The 23,789-nt window shown below is 38.0% G+C and overlaps 2 protein-coding genes across 9 annotated transcripts; both read left to right on the plus strand.

Moving 5' to 3' along the window:
- The first annotated feature begins 474 nt into the window (after positions 1 to 474).
- On the plus strand, positions 475 to 23,348 carry LOC149602850 (uncharacterized). 4 transcript variants are annotated; one of them, XM_089860441.1, is made up of 10 exons: positions 475 to 508; positions 827 to 849; positions 20,953 to 20,992; positions 21,076 to 21,152; positions 21,591 to 21,663; positions 21,735 to 21,899; positions 21,972 to 22,140; positions 22,286 to 22,503; positions 22,566 to 22,885; positions 22,945 to 23,348. In XM_089860441.1, exons 1-10 carry the CDS (start codon positions 494 to 496, stop codon positions 23,153 to 23,155), a joined length of 1,311 nt encoding a protein of 436 aa, XP_089716567.1. In that variant the 5' UTR covers positions 475 to 493; the 3' UTR covers positions 23,156 to 23,348. The 4 variants fall into 4 exon arrangements, with proteins under 4 accessions (XP_089716567.1, XP_089716566.1, XP_089716568.1 ...); XM_089860440.1 differs by lacking the exons at positions 475 to 508; positions 827 to 849 and adding an exon at positions 17,885 to 20,890; XM_089860442.1 differs by lacking the exons at positions 475 to 508; positions 827 to 849; positions 21,591 to 21,663 and adding an exon at positions 17,888 to 20,890 and having other exon boundaries at positions 21,761 to 21,899.
- Positions 5,694 to 9,984, plus strand: LOC149602851 (uncharacterized). Of its 5 annotated transcripts, none has more exons than XM_089860438.1 (3): positions 5,694 to 5,873; positions 7,483 to 7,596; positions 7,667 to 9,984. In XM_089860438.1, the coding sequence occupies exon 3, from the start codon at positions 7,709 to 7,711 to the stop codon at positions 9,851 to 9,853; it is 2,145 nt and encodes a 714-aa protein (XP_089716564.1). In that variant the 5' UTR covers positions 5,694 to 5,873; positions 7,483 to 7,596; positions 7,667 to 7,708; the 3' UTR covers positions 9,854 to 9,984. The 5 variants fall into 5 exon arrangements, with proteins under 5 accessions (XP_089716564.1, XP_089716562.1, XP_089716561.1 ...); XM_089860439.1 differs by having other exon boundaries at positions 5,697 to 5,837; XM_089860436.1 differs by having other exon boundaries at positions 5,695 to 5,921; positions 7,483 to 9,984.
- Positions 23,349 to 23,789: the final 441 nt, after the last annotated feature.

Raw genomic sequence — 23,789 nt, forward strand, 5'->3', positions numbered from 1 at the left:
TAATGGTTATTATCAACTTTTCGCTGCGGAGCTAACTATATTGAACTTCTTAATAATATGTCACTACAGTATACCTATTAAAAAATATAGTATCATGGAAGAGGTCATACATTGCAAAACGAGTAGGGATATATTGACAACTAACCTAATTTTGATATAAATATAACATTTGATTCGTTCAAAAATAAGTTTTCAGATGTTCAATAGTACCTTTCCGTGTCCCATTATTTATAAATTTGAAATTTGGTAGAATAGTTTTATAGAAATTTAAATTTGGTCGAATTTTTGAACTTCACACTATTTGGTCAAATTATTTGGTCATTTTCCTATTCCGAGCCGAGAGATGGCTCCCAAAAACACTGCTATTTGGCATTCGACGAATACCTTAAAAAGTACTATTCGCACAGCCCTAATTTTTACGGTAGAGAGTAGGGCGTTGTCTGCTTCGCACTCTGCTCTGAAAAACCACTTTGTTTTTGTGTTGCGATGTTGGATGCATACGTTATCTAATCTTAGAGCCGCCGGGAGTGTGGCGCACTCCTGTAAGCCAAGCTTCTGGGCGGCAGAGTTTGAGGGAATACGACACATGTCGGCGATCCTACCCTATAGGTGCCGACTGTCCCGTGTCCGCCGGAGGTGACTTACCCCAATTCCACCTTCCGTCACCTCCCAAGTAAACCTCATTTCCTTCCCTGCTTATACACATACGACCTAGCGGCCCCCGTCAGTGCTGGGCCGCGTAGGGTCTCCCGCTCAATTCTTCCTGGTGCTCAAGGCCTAACGGCTAAGCACTAGTGTTGGTAGGTGGAAAAAAAAAAAAAAAAAAAATCTTAGAGCTTGTAATTCAAGGTAATTTTGATTTTTTGAATATTATAATCTAAATATTCATCAAATTCCCCTAGATTAATGGCCTTGTTTCTTTGTCTGACTTCTTAACTAAATTTATCGGACCCTGCAGTTTGCAAATCTTATACATAGTGGTAGGATTTTACTTTACCTACCTAACCCAACCAACACTTGATTCTGACTAATTAGGCCACGGGGAGTTCGAAAAAAATAGTGAAAAAATTCTAAACCCGCCGCAAGTTGGTCAAAAAAATTTTTGAAAATTTGAAAATTGCAAGTACTTACCGCCATTAAGACCGCTACGCGCCTAAACGCATTCTGCCCTCGATCTTGAAAAACTACCCGGGGGGGTAATAATAAGGACTCGCGACGGAAATCAAGGAGCACATACTGCGGAAATATAGCTATGAAATTTTAAACACCCACTGAAACATTTAGAATTCTCATACCAGGATAGAAAAATATTTGAAGCGAGCTCCAATTTTAAAAATAAACAACGATATTTTGCTAAATTGCGTAGATTATTTCGGAAGTAAATAAAGATAAACAATAATATTTTGGAAAAGGTGTAACATTATTTGGGAAGTAAATAAAGATAAACAATAATATTTTGGAAAAGGTGTAACATTATTTGGGAAGTAAATGAAGATAAACCACAATATTTTGGAAAAGGCGTAACATTATTTGGGAAATAAATGAAGATAAACCACAATATTTTGGAAAAGGCATAATATTTTTTGGGAAATAAATGAAGGCATAGAATGATATTTTGGAAAAGACGTAACATTATTTGGGAAGTAAATGAAGATAAACCGCAATATTTTGGAAAAGGCGTAATATTATTTGGGAAGTAAATGAAGATAAACAATAATATTTTGGAAAAGGCGTAACATTATTTGGGAAGTAAATGAAGATAAACAATAATATTTTGGAAAAGGCGTAACATTATTTGGGAAGTAAATGAAGGTAAAGCACAATATTTTGGAAAAGGCATAATATTGTTTGTTAAGTAAATGAAGATAATTAGCAATATTTTTGAAAAGGCGGCCAATTATTGGGAAGCAAATGGTGGTGATCAACAATATTTTAAAAAGGCTTCAATATGTTGGAAGAAAGTGTATGTTAAAAATTATACACTACTAACTGCAAAACTGTTTATACCGATGGCTATGCAGTAAAGTGTGGCACTTAGCGTTACCCGAGAAACACCACTTGGAGGTGGCCACACGTCGTTTCTCATGAGGAGTTTTGATAAGGCAGGCCCCCTTGCCTACTGCCGCTACAATCCAACCGGGAGTTTTGATAAGGCAGGCCCCTTGCCTACTGCCGCTATAATCCAACCGGGAGTTTTGATAAGGCAGGCCCCTTGCCTACTGCCGCTATAATCCAACCGGGAGTTTTTATAAGGCAGGCCCCTTGCCTACTGCCGCTATAATCCAACCGGGGAGTTTTGATAAGGCAGGCCCCTTGCCTACTGCCAAAAACTAAGAAAACGTTGCCTTATTCGTCAGTGAATTCGGCAGTGTTTTCTTCGTTTTGGCCAGCAATTAAAAATGCTGGTTCTGTCTCGGGATCGAGAGTAGCCAGCTCTTCCTCCGAGACCCCGATTTCAATTAATTCAAGGCCTTTTTTGCCCGGTCCAGGGTAGCAAGCCTTTACGTCTTCCAAGAACCGAGCAAAATTGGTTCCAGGAGGAAGCCAGTTTCCATCCTGGTCCTTGAAAAATAGGCATCGGTACCAATAAGAAGCCATATAGCTACTTAATGACCTGTCTGTTCTGTGGGACTTAATGGCATCCTTCACGTGTCTATTTCGGTTCTCGATGTTGTTCGTATGGGCGCGAGAATCTTCCGAGTTGACAAACTCGTACTTATGAAGCACGGTAAGGTGCTCCCGAAAGCCCATTAACGTACAATTCATGTACATAGGGGCTCCGTCAGACACGATGATGGACCCAGGGGCTATATATTTTGCCATTTGCGTCCACAGAACAGCACGGGACTTATTTTTCACTTTCAAAAATAGACCATCTTTTGTATCCCGGCAATAAATTCCAAAGATACAAATGGTTTCCCCGGCTAACTCCGCCCCTCGGTTGTATTTGCGAGTATGAAGGTAGGTTTCGTCCACCTCCACAAACAGTCCTGGTCCTCCAATCTGAACTTTGTCGGCCCTATTAGAAATGACAATCTCCGTTACCTCACGACACATGGAAAAATAATCCACAACTGTTCGTGAGGAACATTCACTATGGGTTGTAGCGTCAGTGACGCTCATTTTACAAACCCAAAGGAAAACGAGGAAAAGATTGTCGGTAACCGACAAATTTTGATTATAAAACCATGTGTTTTTGGAGGGGACGAAAGCCTTCACACACTCGGAAACCAAATGATCGGGAACCTTTTTCTTCAATGCCCTTAAAGCCTTTCGCTTGTTGGCTCGAGATTGCCCAGTGGAACATCGGATTACGTATCCAAACCGACTTTGGTTGTTAAACACCCCCACAAGAAATCCATCGATAATTCCATCGTCGGATTTATTTCCGCAAGTACAAGCGATCTTTCTTTCATTGAAAGAAGTAACGCTTGGAACCAAGTCCAATGAAATCACCAGAGTTTTAGCGTCCCTTTCAGATTTGGCCCTTAACTCTTCGTTCATACATGGAAAAAATCCACCCCAATTTTTTAACGAAATACTGTGGAAAAACTGTTCCGCAGTTTCAAAATTAGGGTTTTCAAAAGTTGGATTTTCCATTTTTGAAAATAGGCCAGCCACAAAACCAAATGCTTCCCACCAAAAATGTGTTTCTTCCCACCAGAAATGTCTCTTCCCACCAAAAATATCTCTTCCCAACAAAAATATCTCTTCCCAACAAAATAATGCCACAAAATTGAGTTTTATTAAACCTCTCGCTTAGCTCGCTCAAACGCGTCTGATGAGTAATAAAGAATTGTCTTAAAAGGTCACCTGTTACTTAAAAACGGTTCGCGCATGCGCGAACCGTTGCCATGGCAAAGAAGAAGGTTGCCACGTTACCATGACAACCATTGTGCCGGCGGTGGGTTTGGATGTTTTAAATCTAGAACAAAAATTCATTTTCTCCACGTGAAGTGAAATCCTAAGCTATCCGAACCAAAAACCTAACCGAACCTGCTTCTGCCCACAATAAAAGGTAGATTTAGATCTTTTTTTTTCAAACCATTTATTGAAAAGGATTAACGGTTTGTAAAAATAAAAATTATTTGAGATAAAGTTGATAATTATGGCTTTCAAAAGCAATCGCGTTGCAGCGATGCGAAGGTTGCTAAATGGAAAGGATGTATCTGATTTTAGCAGCGTTCCTGAACATATTGTGTGTGCTTTTTTTGACGAATGCACCATAGAGAAAGAAAGGTGTTACTGGAGTGGCCGATACAATGCCTACAACACGCGTATGTTGTACCGATGTGTAGCACAGAATCCACCAGAGGCGCTACATGTTAAGGTTGGTGCGTACGACTATAGCGCCTTCTATGGTGAAAATAATTTAAAAATATTCAAAGAAACTTTGAAATATTTTAGTACAAATTTTAGTACACAGATGGCAGCACTATATTACGCACCAACCCAAACTTAGGCTGCTCATGGAGCGTCCACTCGGCCACTCCAGTAAAATGCACATACGTAAAAAGAATGCAAGTTGTAGCATTCTGCATATTGAATGGAATATCGGAATACAATTTTTGGCGAATCATTCGTTGGAAAGATTGTTCAAGGCAGGACGAACGTAAGGTTGCAGATCTTTTCATTTACATGAAAAAACCGGAAAATCAGGGTAGATATTATTCATATGATATTCATTCAGGACTTATAAAATATTTGGATGGGGCTACTAGATATTTAGGTTCTCGAATTGAGTCATCTTAATTAATTTATTATTTACCGATTTTCACGAGATTTGGTGGAATTTCAGTAAATATATACGGCAGTAGGCAAGGGGACCTGCCTAAACAAAACTCCCCATGAGAAACGACGTGTGGCCACCTCCATGTGGTGTTTCTCGGGTAACGCTAAGTGCCACATTTTAAGCAAATATTATATAATTTTCCAAATAAGTGACCGCCTTTCCAAAATATGTTGTTTATCATCCCAAATAATGTTACGCCTTTTCCAAAATATTGTGGTTTATCTTCATTTACTTCCCAAATAATGTTACGCCTTTTCCAAAATATTGTTGTTTATCTTCATTTATTTCCCAAATAATGTTACGCCTTTTCCAAAATATTGTTGTTTATCTTCATTTATTTCCCAAATAATGTTACGCCTTTTCCAAAATATTGTGGTTTATCTTCATTTACTTCCCAAATAATGTTACACCTTTTCCAAAATATTATTGTTTATCTTTATTTACTTCCGAAATAATCTACGCAATTTAGCAAAATATCGTTGTTTATTTTTAAAATTGGAGCTCGCTTCAAATATTTTTCTATCCTGGTATGAGAATTCTAAATGTTTCAGTGGGTGTTTAAAATTTCATAGCTATATTTCCGCAGTATGTGCTCCTTGATTTCCGTCGCGAGTCCTTATTATTATATTTACCCCCCCCCCGGGTAGTTTTTCAAGATCGAGGGCAGAATGCGTTTAGGCGCGTAGCGGTCTTAATGGCGGTAAGTACATGCAATTTTCAAATTTTCAAAAATTTTTTTGACCAACTTGCGGCGGGTTAAGAATTTTTTCACTATTTTTTCCGAACTCCCCGTGGCCTAATTAGTCAGAATCAAGTGTTGGTTGGGTTAGGTAGGTAAAGTAAAATCTTACCTACATAGTTTACAGGTATGGATTTATGGAACGTTCCTAGTCCTACCATTAACACGAGGAGACTGGGGTGTCACCACGCGACTTAGAGCGTAAAATCGTCTGCTATTTTCAGCTCTAAAGTTGCCTGGTCTCCTTGTGCAAATCGTATGAATCCTCCTTGCGTGTAAACTATGTGTACAGGAAAGACAACTGTTGTATGATTTAATTATTTTTGCATCACGGCAATTAAGGTGAAGCCCAAACAGTGTGGACGAGGTCAGACCAACACCTTCCTGAAGGTCAAAACGTAATTTTATTTACATCCTGTATTTGAGGTCTATAATTAGTATAGTGACGTCATCCGTCATCCGTCATCCGTTGACAGTGTTGGGGGGTTGTCCACAAAGGAAGGGGTTGGTGGTCTGATCTCCACACTGTATATTAACTCCCAGTCTTCATATCGTTTTGTTTATTTTAATTTAAAATGGCTTTTCTTGGGCAACATCAAAAGTTAATGACTTCTTAAGCTGACCGAACACGTATCAACCATTTTGGCCAATGTCAATCACATTGGTAGTTGACGTTGATAAGAAGCGTGAAAACACAGTCCTCAACCTTATCGATATTGATGCTGTTGTTGAGATGGCCAGATCCTCAATTTAGTTGATATCAACTAAAATCAACGAAAAAAACCGTCAATTTTAGCGAAAATTGATACGTGTTCGGTCAGCTTTAGTCCTAAACTTCTGGCAACATGAAGTTCAAACTGTAGGGGCTATTTTATTTAATTTAAACATGATGCCTGAAGTGAATACATGCTTCAGGCAAATATCCGCCATTCTCCAGTGGATTTCCTCCTATGGTTGGTTCTTTTCTAATATACTTTAAGAGGTTCAAACTAGGGCATCATCGTGTAAAATTTTGATGAATCTAAAACTAACAGCCATTTACATTTTCTAACTTTTTAATTACACGCGATGAAAAACCTATCACTTAAGTGAAATAATCTTTGAGATGAAAGGGTTTATACAAGCCACTAACTTCTCTTATTTTGAATCAAAATACCCGCCTTTAAATGTCAGATTAAAAGTTTACTTGATGATGCCCTAGTTTGAACCAGGGTTGGAAATAAGGTGAATTTTGCAAGTGGTCCTCGGGACCAGCGACCCCTCATGTTGGAATTATTAAACTGGTCCTTGGGACCAGTGACCCTCGCATTAATTATTATTTTACCGGTCCGACTATAAATTAAATTTCTAAAATGGTGAGAATAAAAAGCACGTAATGACAAAAAAGTAAAGAAGCTGAAAATTATAAGCTCCATAGAGTTTAACATTAGGATTTCGGATTGTGTAAAAATAGAAAATCCCTGACGGAATTTTCTTAAATAGACCACAAAACGTTTGTAGGGAAGTTGTAGCCAAGGAGTACTAACTGTCTAGGAGTAGAATTGGTAGAAAATGTGTTGAGTTAGAATAATTCTAATAAGGAACCCCGAATTTATAAACTGGTCCCACCGTCTATTTTTTCCAAAAACCATAATTAATAAAGTGGTCCCTGGGACCACTGACCCCAAGTTTAGGAATAAATAAACTGGTCCGAGCAATTAATAAACTGGTTTTGGACTTGTAAACTTGTCTTATTTCCTACCCTGGTTTGAACCTTTTATATTAGAAAACGGAACAACCATCAGAGAAAATCCATTGGTGAGTGGCGGATGTTTGCCTGATGTATGTTTTCACTTCTGGCATCAAGATAAAAATTAAATTTAAAACTAAATAAAATAGCAAGAACAAAACCAGAGTTATTACCTCTTACAAGTCTTGAAATCTATCAGCTTAAAGAAAATTATTATTTCAGCTTGAATGACAATCTCGCTCAGTATAAACAGTTCAATTAATATGGGACGAAAAAAACTGACTTGACGAAAAACTCACAATACTATCGAGATTTCGACAAAAAAGATATTTGAATGTGCATTTATTTAAACACGAATCATAAAAAAATTGCAAGTGTTACAAGTACCATGATATATTTCCAACAGATATGACTAAAAAATAAGGCACCTTACCTTTGAACCATTTAAATGCAACATCTACTTAAGGAAAATTCTAAAGAGAGAAAGCTTCCATTCAAATGCGATATTTGTGAATTTCGTTCCCGAACTCGCGGGAATTTAAAGCAGCATGTCGCTACTCACAGTGATGAGCGTCCATTCAAATGCGATTTTTGCGATTACCGCACCCGAACTCGCGGGAATTTAAAGCAGCATGTCGCTACTCACAGTGATGAGCGTCCATTCAAATGCGATTTTTGCGATCACCGCGCCCGAACAAGCCAGACTTTAAAGCAGCATGTCGCTACTCACAGTGATGAGCGTCCATTCAAATGCGATATTTGCGATTACCGCACCCGAACACGCAGTAGTTTAAACCAGCATGTCGCGGCTCACAGCGATGAGCGTCCATTCAAATGCGATATTTGCGATTACTGCGCCCGAACACGCAAAGGTTTAAAGCTGCATGTCGCTACTCACAGTGATGAGCGTCCATTCAAATGCGATATTTGTGATTATCGTGCCAGAAGGCCAGGCGATTTAAAGAAACATGTTTTGACCCACAGTGATGAGCGTAAATTTAATTGCGATATTTGTGAATATCGTGGCCGAAGGCCAGAAGATTTAAGGAGACATGTCGCGACTCACAGCGATGAGCGTCCATTCAAATGCGATATTTGCGATTACTGCGCCCGAACACGCAAAGGTTTAAAGCAGCATGTCGCTACTCACAGTGATGAGCGTCCATTCAAATGCGATATTTGTGATTATCGTGCCAGAAGGCCAGGCGATTTAAAGAAACATGTTTTGACCCACAGTGATGAGCGTAAATTTAAGTGCGATATTTGTGTATATCGTGGCCGAAGGCCAGAAGCTTTAAGGATACATGTCGCGACTCACAGCGATGAGCGTACTTTGAAATGCGATATTTGCGAATATCGTGCTCGGAAGTGGGAGGATTTAAAGAAACATGCCACGACTCACAGTGATGAGCGTACTTTGAAATGCGATATTTGCGAGTTTCGTGCCCGATCGCGGAAGAATTTAATGAAACATCTCCCCAGTCCCAGTGATGAGCGTCCATTCAAATGCCATATTTGTGAATATCGTGGAAAAATGCCAGAGAATTTAAAGAGACATGTCGTGACTCACAGAGACGAGCGTCCGTTCAAGTGTACTTTTTGTGATTTTGCAGCCAAATTGAAGCAGTATTTAAGAGTTCACCTTGCTAGACGTCATTCATCAAAATCTGGAACTAATCGAAAGATTAAGAAATCTGTCGCGTCGAAACTGAAGAACAAGTACTCTCAATCAAAGTTTATTCGGAAATGCCGATTTTGTGTAAAAGTTTTCAATCGTCGCGATTCATTAATTTCCCACGAAAATATTTGTCGAAGAAGCAAGGATGAACATATTTCCACGAAAGACCACGCTTGTAAAACCAATCAGCGAAACATGGAATCGAATTTGTCAGATTCAAACCAAGATCAGTCAGAAAGTAGATCAACTGATGTTGCAGACTTGCTGTTCCCATTTAAACTCAAATCAGACAACAAACGAGGAAGTTCGCAACCAGAACGAAGTGTGCCAAATATAAACCACGATTCCCGTAATGAAAGTAATCAGTCAGAAGAAGTCGAAATACATTCTGAATCAGATCCCGATGAACCCAGAAACGCGAGAGACTCCAATTGTACCCGTTCACAACGTATCGGTTGTAACTTCAACCAAGGGCTTTCTTTGAATACTTGCCCATCTAAGCGTAAATTTAATACCATATGTCCAACCATAACGTCTGAGGAAATGAAGAAAGAACCCGAACCTTTATCGAATGATAATTTTAGTTCAGAGTTTCACTTAAATTGTGTCAAATTGGAAAGCGAAGCTGCAATGCCTCTTCCAGCTAACGAAGCTATTTATGGCCCAGATTCTGAAGCATCGAGGCGGGAATTAAGTTTAAAATGGGTAGAACCAATTGATCACCTGAAGAATGAGTTTGGTTTTCACAACAATGACGCTGTTGACCAGGACGTTCGGTTTATCAACAAACCGTGTTCCATTATTTTAACAAAATTGGAAAATTCGGGGAATTATCTTGGATGTTATTACGTTAGAATGAAAGAACCACCTTATGTTTACGAGGTGGTTAAAGTTAATTTGAATCCCCTCATTTAATTCATTTTAATCTACTGTTATGTCTGTTTTCCATTTGAGTAATCGTTACAATTTCATTGCTATCATTTTATTTCAACAATACGCGAGTGTTTCTTACTTTGTTTTCAAATAAAGTTACTCCAATTGATGAATTGTGTTAAAATCTTCGTTGTTGCGCTTAGAATCAACGTCTTTCATTTCTTAAGGAAAATAAAACCACTGCTATCTTAAGAAATGGTGGCCATAAAAGTAAAATTTCTCCTTAAAGGGAGGGTGAAGTGGAAAATAAAATGCTTTTTTTTATCGATTCTTCTACTAATTATAAGACCAGTCTGCATTGTGAAACATTCAGGAAATATTTCCTAAATGATTTTAAAATTCAAATTAGGTTCAGATTTTAAGGATAATTTTAAATAAGGACTTTCGACCAATCGCGTGACGCCCTGCCTTTTTGTTTACAAAATTCTCGTGGCACGTTCCGTATCGAATGAAATTTATCACGACATTGCAAAAAAATTGCGTGCGACGTCACAATCGTGGCGCCAGACATGGAGCGTGCAACGAGAATTTTGTTAACAACAAGATGGCCCAAGGGCTGGGCCTTAATAGTAATTTTACACGGCTCACGTGACCCCCCCCCCGTATAGTTGATTTCCAATAAATCGTACAACTAAAAACATTTCTGAAACACAATCGTGTATCCCTTTAATTTCTAATAACGTCACATTTCAAATAATATTAATGAAACTAAATTGGTCACCCCACTAAAGTATAATTTTTAAAAACCATACGAATCAAATAATGTATTTAAACAAAATCCTGGATCCCCTAAACCAGAAATCACTATGACCGTAAAGCGTCCCCTCTATTTTACGAAACCTAACCTAACCATCCAGCATAATCTCTGATGTATCACGCGCACAAAGTGCAGTAGTGCACGAAAATTATCATCTTGTTTCCCTTCACTCAAAAAAGCCCGCGAGATTTAAACTACCTTTCTTTCCTCTCTCTCTCCGAGCGGGATGCCCCCTCTCCCTCTTCCCCCTCTCACTAACATACCAGGCAGGCAGTTCTCTCTCTACGCGGAGCTTCGTATCGCCACCGCGAACGCTAGCGATCTCTCTCTCTCATCGTAAGCGTACGTTTCGCGGACGCGACCGGTTTCCCTCTCTTATCGTAAGCATTCGTTTCGCGGACGCGTCCGGGACAGGGACAGGGACAGGGACAGGGGTTTTGGTGCCGTTTCTTAAATTTTACCGTAATTAAAATTCCGTGTAAAATTAAAAAGGGCGGGCGTTATGTGATTGGTTGGAAGTCCTTATTTCAAATTATCCATAAAATCAGAGAACCTAATTTGAATTTTAAAATCATGCAGAAGCAGTTTTGGATGTTTCACTATGCAGACTGGTCTTATTCTGAGAGAGCGGTAGCTCTCTTAGATAAGACTTCATACTGCTCTTAATCAGGGCCGGAAATAAGAAAAATCTGTTATAGGACATGTGTCCAGTGACCCCCTGTTTGACTGGAAAATTTATAGGACATTGTCCACTGGAGTGTGTGAAAATGGTGTCGCTTCTCCATAGTCCAGGTATTAAATCTTCGGAAAATTTATAGGTCAAAATGTCCAGTGACCCCTTAGTTTTTAAAAAAATTATGGGACATTTCAAAATTTTATTGGACAATGTCCAGTGTCCTGTGCTTATTTCCGGCCCTGCTCTTAATGTATAAGGAGGGTTTTTTGTTTGGATGTAGTTTTTTTTGTATTGCATTAACTGTTTCGAAAAAAACAAATCGGTTACTCGTGATTTAGAAAAACTATACGTTGGTTAGTTTTGGGAACGGTCTTAAATGAAACTTTACACTTTAATCTAGGATCAATTTTTTTATTAAGAAGAATTAATTTTAAGTATGTTTAATTTTAAAATTTAAAAACTACCCAAATCTGCGATATTTAGCATGGATAAACTGTTTTATTAGGAAGTATCAGCGCGACCAATATTGGCCTTTTTTAACGTATAGTTGCCTCATAATAATCCGATTGTTTCTAGAGAGCTGCAACTCCGTGGAAGAACTCCGAAACCCGCTGGGTTCCGCGTTTAAGCGATGGGAACTCCAGGAGTTGGAAATGTTTTTCTAAGATAAAATTGGAGTTGGGTGGCAGTGGATGTTTTCGTGTGCGGAGTTGGGAGGCAATGGGAATAATGATAATTATAATTGCGGAGTTGGGTGGCAATGGAAAATTATCTTAAAACATGGAAATCTACGGAGTTGGTAAACTTAAGTGTGGTAAGTGGTAGGACTCCAATTTAAAAGCGTCATAAGTGGATCAGAAGCTTCGTACGAAATTCTTTTTTCACTCGTAACCCCACGTGACACGTCCCCTCAGTGAGTCTCTCACACAATGTAGCCACGGGCGCTTTCCTTTTCTCTTAAACCCATTGACAAGAGTCTCCTTTCTAGCTATGAGGCATATTAAAGTAAGTTAGTAGGCATATTGGCAGGCACAACTAATAACAGAATGGACTCTAGTGTTAGTATTTCTTGATTCGTGAAGTTCGTGGCCTTGGCCTTCAAAATGGCATTTGCGAAGCGAATCAGTCCGATTTTAATTAAATAGCTAATTTAAGAAACTAAGCGTAAAATATGACTCAACATCAACGCGTAGCGCCTTTTTCCCCCAAATCTTAAGTTTTAATGTCTATATAGAAGAATTTTATGTATAAATATTATTCCTTACTTGAAAATCATAATTTATAAGCACCCGTTGTATCAATCTTAGGCCAAATTTGAAAGAAAACCAATGAGCTACACTTTCTACTTAAACTTTCTATTTTTCCAATTAGAAACTAGAAAGGTTTTAATGGACGAAGTTAGGAGTTTAAGAAATTTTACTTTTCATGGAAGGAGTTGGGAGGAGTTTAAGAAATTTAAATTTTCATGGAAGGAGTTGGGAGGAGTTTAAGAAATTTTAACTTTCATGGAAGGAGTTGGGAGGAGTTTTACATTTCGCTGGGTGGAGTTCTGCGGAGTTGAAACTTTTGATTATGGCATTGGGAGGAATTGGAGTCATTGTTGTGTATTGCCTTGGAGTTGGAAGGAGTTGGAGGTTAATATTTTCGTTTTGCAGCTCTCTAATTGTTTCTTCTTAATGCCTGTTGGTTGGAATGGCCTATCGATGGTGAAATAAGGGTATCGTTCCTTTCAACCGAATTCCCAATGGACCGAAATCCCATTCGACCGAATATCCCGCAATGATTTTAGATTTCCAGCCCAATGGCTATATTCCCGATGGACCGAAATCCCAATCGTCCGAATATGCCCCTAAAAAATACATGAATATAACTTGAAACACTGTAGCCGTCAGCGATTCGGTGGTGTAGTGGATACGATGTTGGACTGCGAAGCGATAGGTTGTTGGTTCGAATCTCCGAAAGGTATGTTAATAATATTAAAAGTAAATGTTTCGTGATACTAATTAAAACGCTCACTTTCATTCCTTTCAAGGCAAGAGATATACAGGGTGATTCAGAGATGTATGCGTTCCTTGCAACAGTAGATTCCTTGCAAAATTTGGAGTCGAATTTTCCTGAACGGTTTTGGTCTAAACCGAACCGTTACAGAGTTACAAGCCCTTAAACTCCGGGCCCATTTGGCCCCTAATACCCCCTTCAGACGGTTCGTCAAATCTTGGTCTAATAAGAAAGCTTGTTTAATACTCTTGTTACTTTTGAAAAAAAAAACAAACAAACAGGTCGGAAAGCGATTTTGGTTAAACGAAATTCAGGTTTTCTGAAGAAACATGCGATATCTAACATTGCCCCTTACTATCTTTCTCAAGCAAGCGTTTAGTTTTAACGTGTCGTCTGAAGAGGGTATTAAACAAGAGGTGAAGAAAGAAGTTTAAAATGAGCTATTATCGGTGATTGCCAATTTGAGAAGTTCTTAATTTCAAATTCACATTTTTGCCTCCAAGCTTCCGCTAGAGCTTTCCACCCTCTTCAGACGAAGCATAAAAAGTATTTTCAAAATTTTTTTTGGATATTTCTTTATTTCGATGTAACAAACGAATTAAATTGAAACAAAAGAATTAAATTGCAACAAAAGGTCTTCAACTACTATGAAAGAAGTTGCTCAAAATGAGCACCATTAGCGTTGATGCATGCCTGAGCCCGACGTCTAAAAGACCCTTGCACACTGTTTATCATTTCCGGATGTTCTCGAATGTTCGCCGCAGCATGTTGAATGCGCTCCCAAAGAACGTCTCTTGTTGGCACTGGTTAAAAGTAAACCATGGCTTTCATGGTTCGCCACAAGAAAAAATCCAGTGGATTTAAATCTGGAGAACGGGGAGGCCACAGCACTGGTCCAGCGCGTCCTATCCATCTTCCTGGGTATTGTTCGTTTAGAAATTCCCGAACCGCACGACTGTAGTGCGCGGGAGCACCATCCTGCAGGATCCAAATGCGTGCTCGGGTAGCCAAAGGGACGTCTTCCAATAGTAAAGGTAGATCTTGACGAAGAAATTCCAAATACGCTTCACCAGTTAAACGTGGTGGAAGCATAAACGGACCAACAAGATGATTGCCAACAAGTCCGGCCCAGACATTTATGGAAAACTGGTGCTGATGACTTCCTTCTCGAGTTAGATGAGGGTTTTCTGCAGTCCAGTAGTGCAAATTGTGAAGGTTTATTATGCCTGTTCTGGAAAAATTCGCTTCATCCATGGAAAGAATGCTTGACAGGAAGTTCGGACCGTTTGCGTCGCGTTGTAATAACCAACGGCTGAAATTAACTCGCTGTGGATAGTCATTTGGTGTTAAATCCTGAACTCGCTGGTAATGATAAGGCCTTAGTCCGTTCGATCTAATAACTCTCCAGACGCGGGATTGTGGTATACCCGTGAAATGAGCGATTTGCCGGGTGCTTACCGTTGGGTCCTCAATGACGTAGTTCATTATCTCGTCTTCTTGGCGATCACGAACAATACCGCGATCCCTAACGCCTAGGCCACGATTAATCGCGCCAGTTTCCCGTAATCGTCGATCAACATTGAGGAACGTGCGAGGGTCTGGTGCTCGTCTCCTAGGAAATCGTTCAGCGTACCTTAGCGCAGCTTCGTTCGCGTTACCACGACATTCCCCTAACAACAAATGCATGTCCGCGTATTCGTTATTCGTAAAGTTATTAAATGCTCGGTTCGCCATTGCGGACTTTAATAAGTTCTATCTATTCAAAATAATTTATCGAGTACAAATAAAATCCGTAATCTACGCCATGGGAAATTTGTATTTTCACCAATTAGTAAACGAAACCAACGTCTCGTTTACTAATTGGTGAATCCGGTTTCTATTAGACCAAAATACCTATCAAAAGTCATTTTGGGCTTATTTTGAAGTATTTAAACGCCTTTAGTTTCCCTGCTGAAGCAGTGAAAATTTATTTGTACTCGATAAATTATTCTGAATAGATAGAACTTATTAAAGTGTGCAATGGCAAAATGAGCGTTTAATAACTTTACGAATAACGAATAAGCGGACATGCATTTGTTGTTAGGGGAATGTCGTGGTAACGCGAACGAAGCTGCGCTAAGGTACGCTGAACGATTTCCTAGGAGACGAGCACCAGACCCTTGCACGTTCCTCAATGTTGATCGACGATTACGGGAAACTGGCGCGGTTAATCGTGGCCTAGGCGTTAGGGATCGCGGTATTGTTCGTGATCGCCAAGAAGACGAGATAATGAACTACGTCATTGAGGACCCAACGGAAAGCACCCGGCAAATCGCTCATTTCACGGGTATACCACAATCCCGCGTCTGGAGAGTTATTAGATCATTACCAGCGAGTTCAGGAGTTATTACCAAATGACTATCCACAGCGAGTTAATTTCAGCCGTTGGTTATTACAACGCGACGCAAACGATCCGAACTTCCTGTCAAGCATTCTTTCCATGGACGAAGCGAATTTTTCCAGAACAGGCATAATAAACCTTCACAATTTGCACTACTGGATTGCAGAAAAACCGCATCTAACTCGAGAAGGAAGTCATCAGCACCAGTTTTCCATAAATGTCTGGGCCGGACTTGTTGGCAACCATCTTGTTGGTCCGTTTATGCTTCCACACGTTTAACTGGTGAAGCGTATTTGGAATTTCTTCGTCAAGATCTACCTTTACTATTGGAAGACGTCCCTTTGGCTACCCGTGCACGCATGTGGATCCTGCAGGATGGTGCTCCCGCGCACTACAGTCGTGCGGTTCGGGAATTTCTAAACGAACAATACCCAGGAAGATGGATAGGACGCGCTGGACCAGTGCTGTGGCCTTCCCGGTCTCCAGATTTAAATCCACTGGATTTTTTCTTGTAGGGAACCATGAAAGCCATGGTTTACTTTTCACCAGTGCCAACAAGAGACGTTCTTTGGGAGCGCATTCAACATGCTGCGGCGAACATTCGAGAACATCCGGAAATGATAAACAGTGTGCAAGTGTCTTTTAGACGTCGGGCTCAGGCATGCATCAACGCCAATGATGCTCATTTTGAGCAACTTCTCTCATAAGTCGTTGAAGACCTTTTGTTGCAATTTAATTCTTTTGTTTCAATTTAGTTCGTTTGTTACATCGAAATAAAGAAATATCCAAAAAAATTTTATTGAAAGTACTTTTTATGCTTCGTCTGAAGAGGGTGGAAAGCTCTAGCGGAAGCTTGGAGGCAAAAATGTGAATTTGAAATTAAGAACTTTTCAAATTGGCAATCACCGATAATAGCTCATTTTAAACTTCTTTCTTCACCTCTTGTTTAATACCCTCTTCAGACGACACCTTAAAACTAAACGCTTGCTTGAGAAAGATAGGAAGGGGCCATGTTAGATATCGCATGTTTCTTCAGAAAACCTGAATTTCGTTTAACCAAAATCGCTTTCCCACCTCTTTGTTTGTTTTTTTTCAAAAGTAACAAGAGTATTAAACAAGCTTTCTTATTAGACCAAGATTTTACGAACCGTCTGAAGGGGGTATTAGGGCCCAAATGGGCCCGGAGTTTAAGGGCTTTTAACTATGTAACGGTTCGGTTTAGACCAAAACCGCTCAGGAAAATTCGACTCCAAATTTTGCAAGGAATCTACTGTTGCAAGGAACGCATACATCTCTGAATCACCCTGTATAGAATTAATAAACAAATTGTGCTTAAAATGAAGTACAGTCTTAATGGTAGTTCCATCAATGTCTTTAAATTTTAAATTAAAATTTTAATATTTTGGTTTCGGGTGGGTTAGGTTAGGTTAGGTTGGCTTAGCTTAGCTTAGCTTAGGTTAGGTTAGGTTAGGTTAGGTTAGGTTAGGTTAGGTTAGGTTAGGTTACCTTAGCTTAGGTTAGCTTAGCTTAGCTTAGCTTAGCTTAGGTTAGCTTAGGTTAGGTTAGCTTAGCTTAGGTTAGCTTAGCTTAGGTTAGGTTAGGTTAGGTTAGGTTAGCTTAGGTTAGGTTAGGTTAGGTTAGGTTAGGTTAGCTTAGGTTAGCTTAGGTTAGCTTAGGTTAGCTTAGGTTAGGTTAGGTTAGGTTAGGTTAGCTTAGCTTAGCTTAGCTTAGCTTAGGTTAGGTTAGGTTAGGTTTGGTTTGGTTTGGTTCCAATAAAACGTTGACACATTTTCCAAAATATGCTCCTTTTAATTAGCTACCACCTTTTCCAAAATATTCTACCTTTAAATAGCTACCACCTTTTCCAAAACATTCTCCTATTAATTAGCTGCCACCTTTTCCAAAAGATTTTCCTATTAATTAGCTCCCACCTTTTTCAAAATATTCTCCTATTAATTAGCTACCACCTTTTCCAAAACATTCTCCTATTAATTAGCTGCAACCTTTTCCAAAACATTCTCCTACTATTTAGCTGCCGAATTTTCCAAAATATTCTCCTTTTAATTAGCTACCACCTTTTCTAAAATATTCTCCTATTAATTAGCTGCCACCTTTTCCAAAAGATTTTCCTATTAATTAGCTGCCACCTTTTCCAAAATATTCTCCTATTAATTAGCTGCCACCTTTTCCAAAATATTCTCCAATTAATTATCTGACATCTTTTCCAAAATATTTCTATTATTGCTAATAAATTGTTTTAGTACTCATATAAATAATCTTTTTACCTCCAAACAAGGTTGGGTTGGGTTAGGTTAGGTTAGGTTAGGTTAGGTTAGGCTAGGGTAGGTGAGGTTCGCCGTAATTATAGCGTAGTTAAAATAAGTGCAGTATTACATTTTCAACTCACATTTATTTTAACAATAATAAGTTGTGAAATTAGAAATATATTTAATGCAAAACCACACAGTATGTCTTCTTCCAGTTCAATAGAATTTCGGTTCAATGGGACTATAATAAAATCGCACCTTTGGCTACGTTCGGTCGAATGGGACCCCAAAAAAAACCACCTTCTGTCGAATAGGAATTCGGTTCAATGGGACCAAAGCGAAATAAGACGGCTTTAATATTAGATATTAGGTCCTCATTAGAATTAATGAGGATACATAGGGGATTGTTAAACGATTAAACCATTACAAAGGACCTTGGCAATATCCGGCCAATTTGAACTACGTATTTCCGGTTTTTCTCACTGGCTGGTGGACCTGTGTTTTGAAAGTAAATTCGTCTCGGCTCGGAGAGGTCTATTTTGGTTTCCCAACTTGGAATTTGAACTACAATACGTTTTAATACTTGAAACTAAGCCCAATAGTGAAATAAATACACAGCCAACATTTGTCGGTGTCCATTTACGTGTTTCGTGCTATACGTTTGCTATACAATGTTTTCCTCATAAATAGCAAGTCGAAGTTATACCAAACTAATTCAATCACAACTTTTAAAACAGTTCTCAGACACACAAATAATATACCAAAGGTTTTTTCTTAATTATATCTTTTATCCAAATTTTAATGATTGATTTATAAAACATTTTAAATTATCGACACAAAAAATGGGACCCAATCGAATCATGGTCGTATAAATGCTCCCGAAACCGACGTTTAAAATGTCAATCATGATGAAAGATAGAATTTCATCCTGCGGTTGCATTTGGTCGGTTTAAACAACGTTTTCTCTTACAGTTCGAAAAGAGAAACCTTTAAAAATAACCCCTATCCATACTCGGATATTTATTCTAATACTTTTCATTCGAAAACTGTTAATACCAAAAAGTAATACGGAATAAATAATCTGTCTTTCGAAAACAATGCAAATGCAATTTTGGTGAAAAAACGAAGATAAGTATTTTTTGGAAATACTTGATGTTTTTTAATCATGTCTTTAAACTGAAAAAAATTAATATATGTGACTTCGGTCATTCCATTTTGTTCTCTTATCATTTACTTTTTCTAGTCTTTGTCCACTAAGACATTTTATTTTTATTAATCTAAAGTATGACGTCATGATTTTAAAAACGTCTCTTGACAATTAATTTCAATGTTAAAATCATTTCCGTTCGTGAACTCGATTTTTAAATACACAAGTTAATATACTTTTTTAATTTAACTTTGAAAACTTCATTATGTTACTCGGCGCATTTCTGACTTAGTTTAAAATAGAGCCAACACAATCGACACGAGCCTACTGTATATTTGCTACTTTTAACCAAAAAAACTATTTGCGAACCTACGTTCAGCAACAGCTTCGTGCGCAGCGCTGCGAGTAGAGATGTGTAATTACCGTAATTTTTAAAAATGGTAATTTACCGGGTAAATTACCGATTGAAATTTTGGGAAAACAAAAATTACCGTTCAGTCGGTAATTTTTGGAAATTTATATTTTCCTGTGCTTACAATGCATTACTTAAAACAAAGTTTTATTGTGAGCACTATCTGACTCCTTTACACGTATTTGCGGCCTTTGCTACGAAGACGGCAGCCGTGGCCTTTCTAATCTGATTTCTAATTAAAGATTTATTAAAAGACTAATTTCTGGCGCAACTTTGTAAGTACTGACTAGCGAATAGCGCCTGGTGAGTCATTTTGGAAGTAAACACAGAAATGATTGATCATTTGAGTGTAACATGAACATTTAATGCGTAATAAAAATGTTTGGTAATTTACCGGTAAATTACCATTGTAAAATTACGGTAAGATATAAAACGGTAATTTACGCGGTATTTGGTAAATTACCGACTCACATCTCAAGAGCCTGCGAGCATCGGACACCGATGTTTAAACTGCAGTAATTTCGAAAATATTTGCTGAATTATCCGTAAAAAACACAAACACACACGCACCCCTCCTCCAGACAGACACCCACACAGAAACGTCCAGTGTAATACATCTCTGTGACGTCATCATCACTCGGAGAGGAAAAAATATTGATTACACTGTATATGATTATAAAATTTAAATTAATTATTCATTATTGTTAAAATGCCAAAACGCCAAAACACGGCAATGTCCTTATCTTTGTTTTACGAAACTGTTTTTGGGTTTTAAACAGTACATATCAGATTGTACGGAGTGTTTGCTCAATATGTTAGTACGATTGAAATAAATTATTCATCATTTTCATTTCAATTACCCTAGCAACTGAAACACTAGCGTGAGTGTGTGGTTAGCAACAAGAGTAGTTAAAATCTTATTATTGACTCATTACCCGAACTATGTACCGCACCAGACTTGAAATAGACGATTTCAAACAGGCACTGAAAGGAGAATACTAAATTTTCTTAAAATTCTATTACATTAAAATCGCTTAAAATTTTAGACAATTGAAGCTTTAAAAGATTTTACATTTTGTCTTGGTCTTTCGGATTGTACAAGCTATGCTAAGGTTTAAGTGAAGCACTCATTACCCGAACTATGTACCGCACCAGACTTGAAATAGACGATTTCAAACAGGCACTGAAAGGAGAATACTAAATTTTCTTAAAATTCTATTACATTAAAATCGCTTAAAATTTTAGACAATTGAAGCTTTAAAAGATTTTACATTTTGTCTTGCTCTTTCGGATTGTACAAGCTATGCTAAGGTTTAAGTGAAGCCGAAAATGGCGCAGAACGAAATGAAATTTCTGGGAAATGATCTATTTTTTAAATACAGGCACGATTTGTATTTTCAAATCATAATATTTTCGTCGATTTGAACATTAATTATTTTTATAGGTACGCCCAAGAGACTTCCGTAAACATAACGACAGTTGAGGTGAGTTTATCAACATTCACTCGCGACTCGCGAGTCTCGAATGGAATTCTTTCATCCGAAGGCAAATAAATGTTTATTGACAGGAATCGTGGAATATCGAGAGTGGCGCGTCTTGGTACAAAATCATGGCGGATTATTTCAAGCGATCATTCAACATGAAGTATTTTTCACACTATTTTGCATTAGATTAGAGTAGATGGGCTGAACGAGAATTAATTTTATTTAACACACCAGTTCCCGCTAGTTCGGTCAAATGGTGGCGCGAAATTTCGAGAGTTTTAAACTTTTAACATAACTCGCTTCATACGACTCGAATAGTTTTAAAAGTATGAAAATGGCGAATTATTCGAAATCTTTAACAATTAATAGAGGAATTTTTGTTTATTATTCTTTAAACATTAGTTTAATCAAAACGGGTTTGGAATATAAATTGTCTATTTCAACCGTAATCAAAAACCACAAAATAATACCTTTAGTTCATGATAAAGTTTCCACAAAATCCCGCTTTTCTTATAATTTTTAATATTAACTAAATTTAGGGACAGTTATTAACTTATGTTAATAACATTTTGAAATTCAATATGACCTTTGGTTTTAGGTTAATTTACGAAGGATATAAAGTGAAACAATTTGATGTTTCTAAACTAATCACGGCTCCTAATTTTTTAAATGTAAGTGAAAGAGAAATTAGACCAAACTTTTCAGATGTAGGAATTTTTAATAATTCTTATTCTTGTTTAAGAATGCAAATGTTATCATGATTCCCAGGAAACGCTCGTTGTTCGATGGCCGACTGGAAAATTTTTGTCCAGCTCCGATATTCCTCACGGCCAAGACTATTATCGTGTCCGCCGCCCCGAAGAAAGTCACGTCAACTTCTTTGTCTTTCTTAAATGTGGACACTCCAGTAAATTTCGCTCAATTTATTACCATTCCACTTAGTACTGAATTCATTAAATTCCATTCTTGGTTCAAATAGGTGTTGATTTTAACGGTGTCAGCCCTTTTATTTCTGTCACTTTTGCTCGTCATTCACTCCATCGTAACCAACAAATACAAATCGTTGTCCAACAAGAAAGTTGTCAAGAACATGGCAAAAGAAACCCTGGAAAATGTCTGGGAGTACGCATCACTCTTGTGCGCCGAACGTAAGCAATTAATTGTTCGCTAATGATTGAAAAGAATGACAGATCGTACAGCGAGCGAGTATCGTGTTAGTAATCCATTTAGCAAAGATTGCCAACTCATAACAAAAATGTCTCCGCTTTAATCAGACAAAACTTTGTGCCGTAGCAATTCCCACCGTCTTGCCCCACATTACTTGTCGTCTGCTCGCCTCGTCGTGGCTGATCGGAGTGACTTTCATTCTGTTTTTCTTGGGTTGTTTCTTGCGGACGGAGTTCACGACGGAAAGCTACAATTACATCGACACCCTTTCGGACTTGATCAAATCGGGAATTTCACCAATAATGTTTAAAGAAAGCGGAAATTTCGACTATCTGAAATATTTGGTAGATTGGTTTTTCCGAGTCAAATCCTCCATTCCCTTGACTATTTTGTTGCGATTCTTTAGGCAACCCTGGATCCAGTAGTAAAGAAATGGTTAGATGCACTCGATCAGGAGAATATTTTCGCTAGTGTTCTGGATATGTACACACTTGAAGGATATCTTCCGATTCTTTTGGGGGAAAAATCTCTAATTGCAGCGGACATCTTTCTGATTTGGTTCTTGGGAGGATCTCTTAAATCTGATTCTGGGAGCAAAATGATCCTGGCAGAAAACGGAGGCCTTTACTTTTCGCACCAAGATATTAGCTTTGACTACCAACACTTCTTTTTCAACACCTCTTGGTTGAGAAACTCACCGCAAGTGCAAGAGAACCTCCAACTGAGGTCTGTATAATTTCTTATAGTAAACCGATTAAAGCGCTTGATTAATGTTTCTATTACAGCCTGGAACAAATTTTTGAAACGCAAGTTTTCAATTATATGTATATTGAGAAGCAATACTTAATTGAACAAGTGAAGTGGAAGAGACCGTTGAAAAGCACGACTGATTTGGACCTGAGTAGCGTCAGCGTTCCTTTCTACTTTCTTTTCACCTTTTTGTCAGGAACAGTGGCCGCGGCCATAACCGAAGTATTATTCAACCGATTTGCTTAAACGCTGACAATTTAATTTGCGACGATAAGAAATCTAATTTCTCGAAAATACAGTTTACCTTTTTTACTTCTGAATGTAATGCTCACTTTAAGCCGTTTTAAATCTACCCTAACTCGTAAATGTTTAATTATGTACTTGTAGTATAATTGCCATTAAAAATATGCACTCAAGTGTAAACTAATTAGAAATCGAATGCAAACTAAATTTGTCCTTATTGTCTACTTGGCTTTATTTTATCGACAGTTTTTCCAACCCCTATAGGGTTAATAAGATCCACGGTTTCTTATCTTTTCCCTGAATTGGAAACCACAAAATTGACAAGGGTCGTAACGATTAAGCTCATTGTTTAATAAACTCAATTTGCGAAATATTCATTGTTACGAAATAATGAAAAGAAAATTAATTCCGAAATAATGGTAGGAGGAGTTTGGTTAAACATTGAAGATTGACCAAAAAGCAATAAGAAATCTCGGGGAGAATTACATACAATGCGGGTTACCAACACAATGTTAAGCCAAATACTTAGTTTTATAAATAGAGCACTTTATTAAAGGTAAATTTCAGGTTACTTAACATTATACCTTCAATATAAAAAGAAAAAAATAAATAAAAAAATTATCTCTTGTTTCAAAAT

Source organism: Phalangium opilio, unplaced genomic scaffold (genome assembly GCF_054372755.1).
Source record: "Phalangium opilio isolate 3A_F unplaced genomic scaffold, DU_Popi_V2 ptg000352l_1, whole genome shotgun sequence".
Taxonomy (NCBI): domain Eukaryota; kingdom Metazoa; phylum Arthropoda; class Arachnida; order Opiliones; family Phalangiidae; genus Phalangium; species Phalangium opilio.

Bases quoted from the DNA above. Each gene is read 5' to 3' on its own strand.
- LOC149602851 (XM_089860438.1), top strand. From the start codon at position 7,709: ATGCAACATCTACTTAAGGAAAATTCTAAAGAGAGAAAGCTTCCATTC.
- LOC149602850 (XM_089860440.1), top strand. From the start codon at position 20,838: ATGGCGCAGAACGAAATGAAATTTCTGGGAAATGATCTATTTTTTAAA. The intron at 20,993-21,075 runs GTGAGTTTATCA...GTTTATTGACAG, and splicing joins TAAACATAACGACAGTTGAG to GAATCGTGGAATATCGAGAG. The intron at 22,886-22,944 runs GTCTGTATAATT...TTTCTATTACAG, and splicing joins CAAGAGAACCTCCAACTGAG to CCTGGAACAAATTTTTGAAA.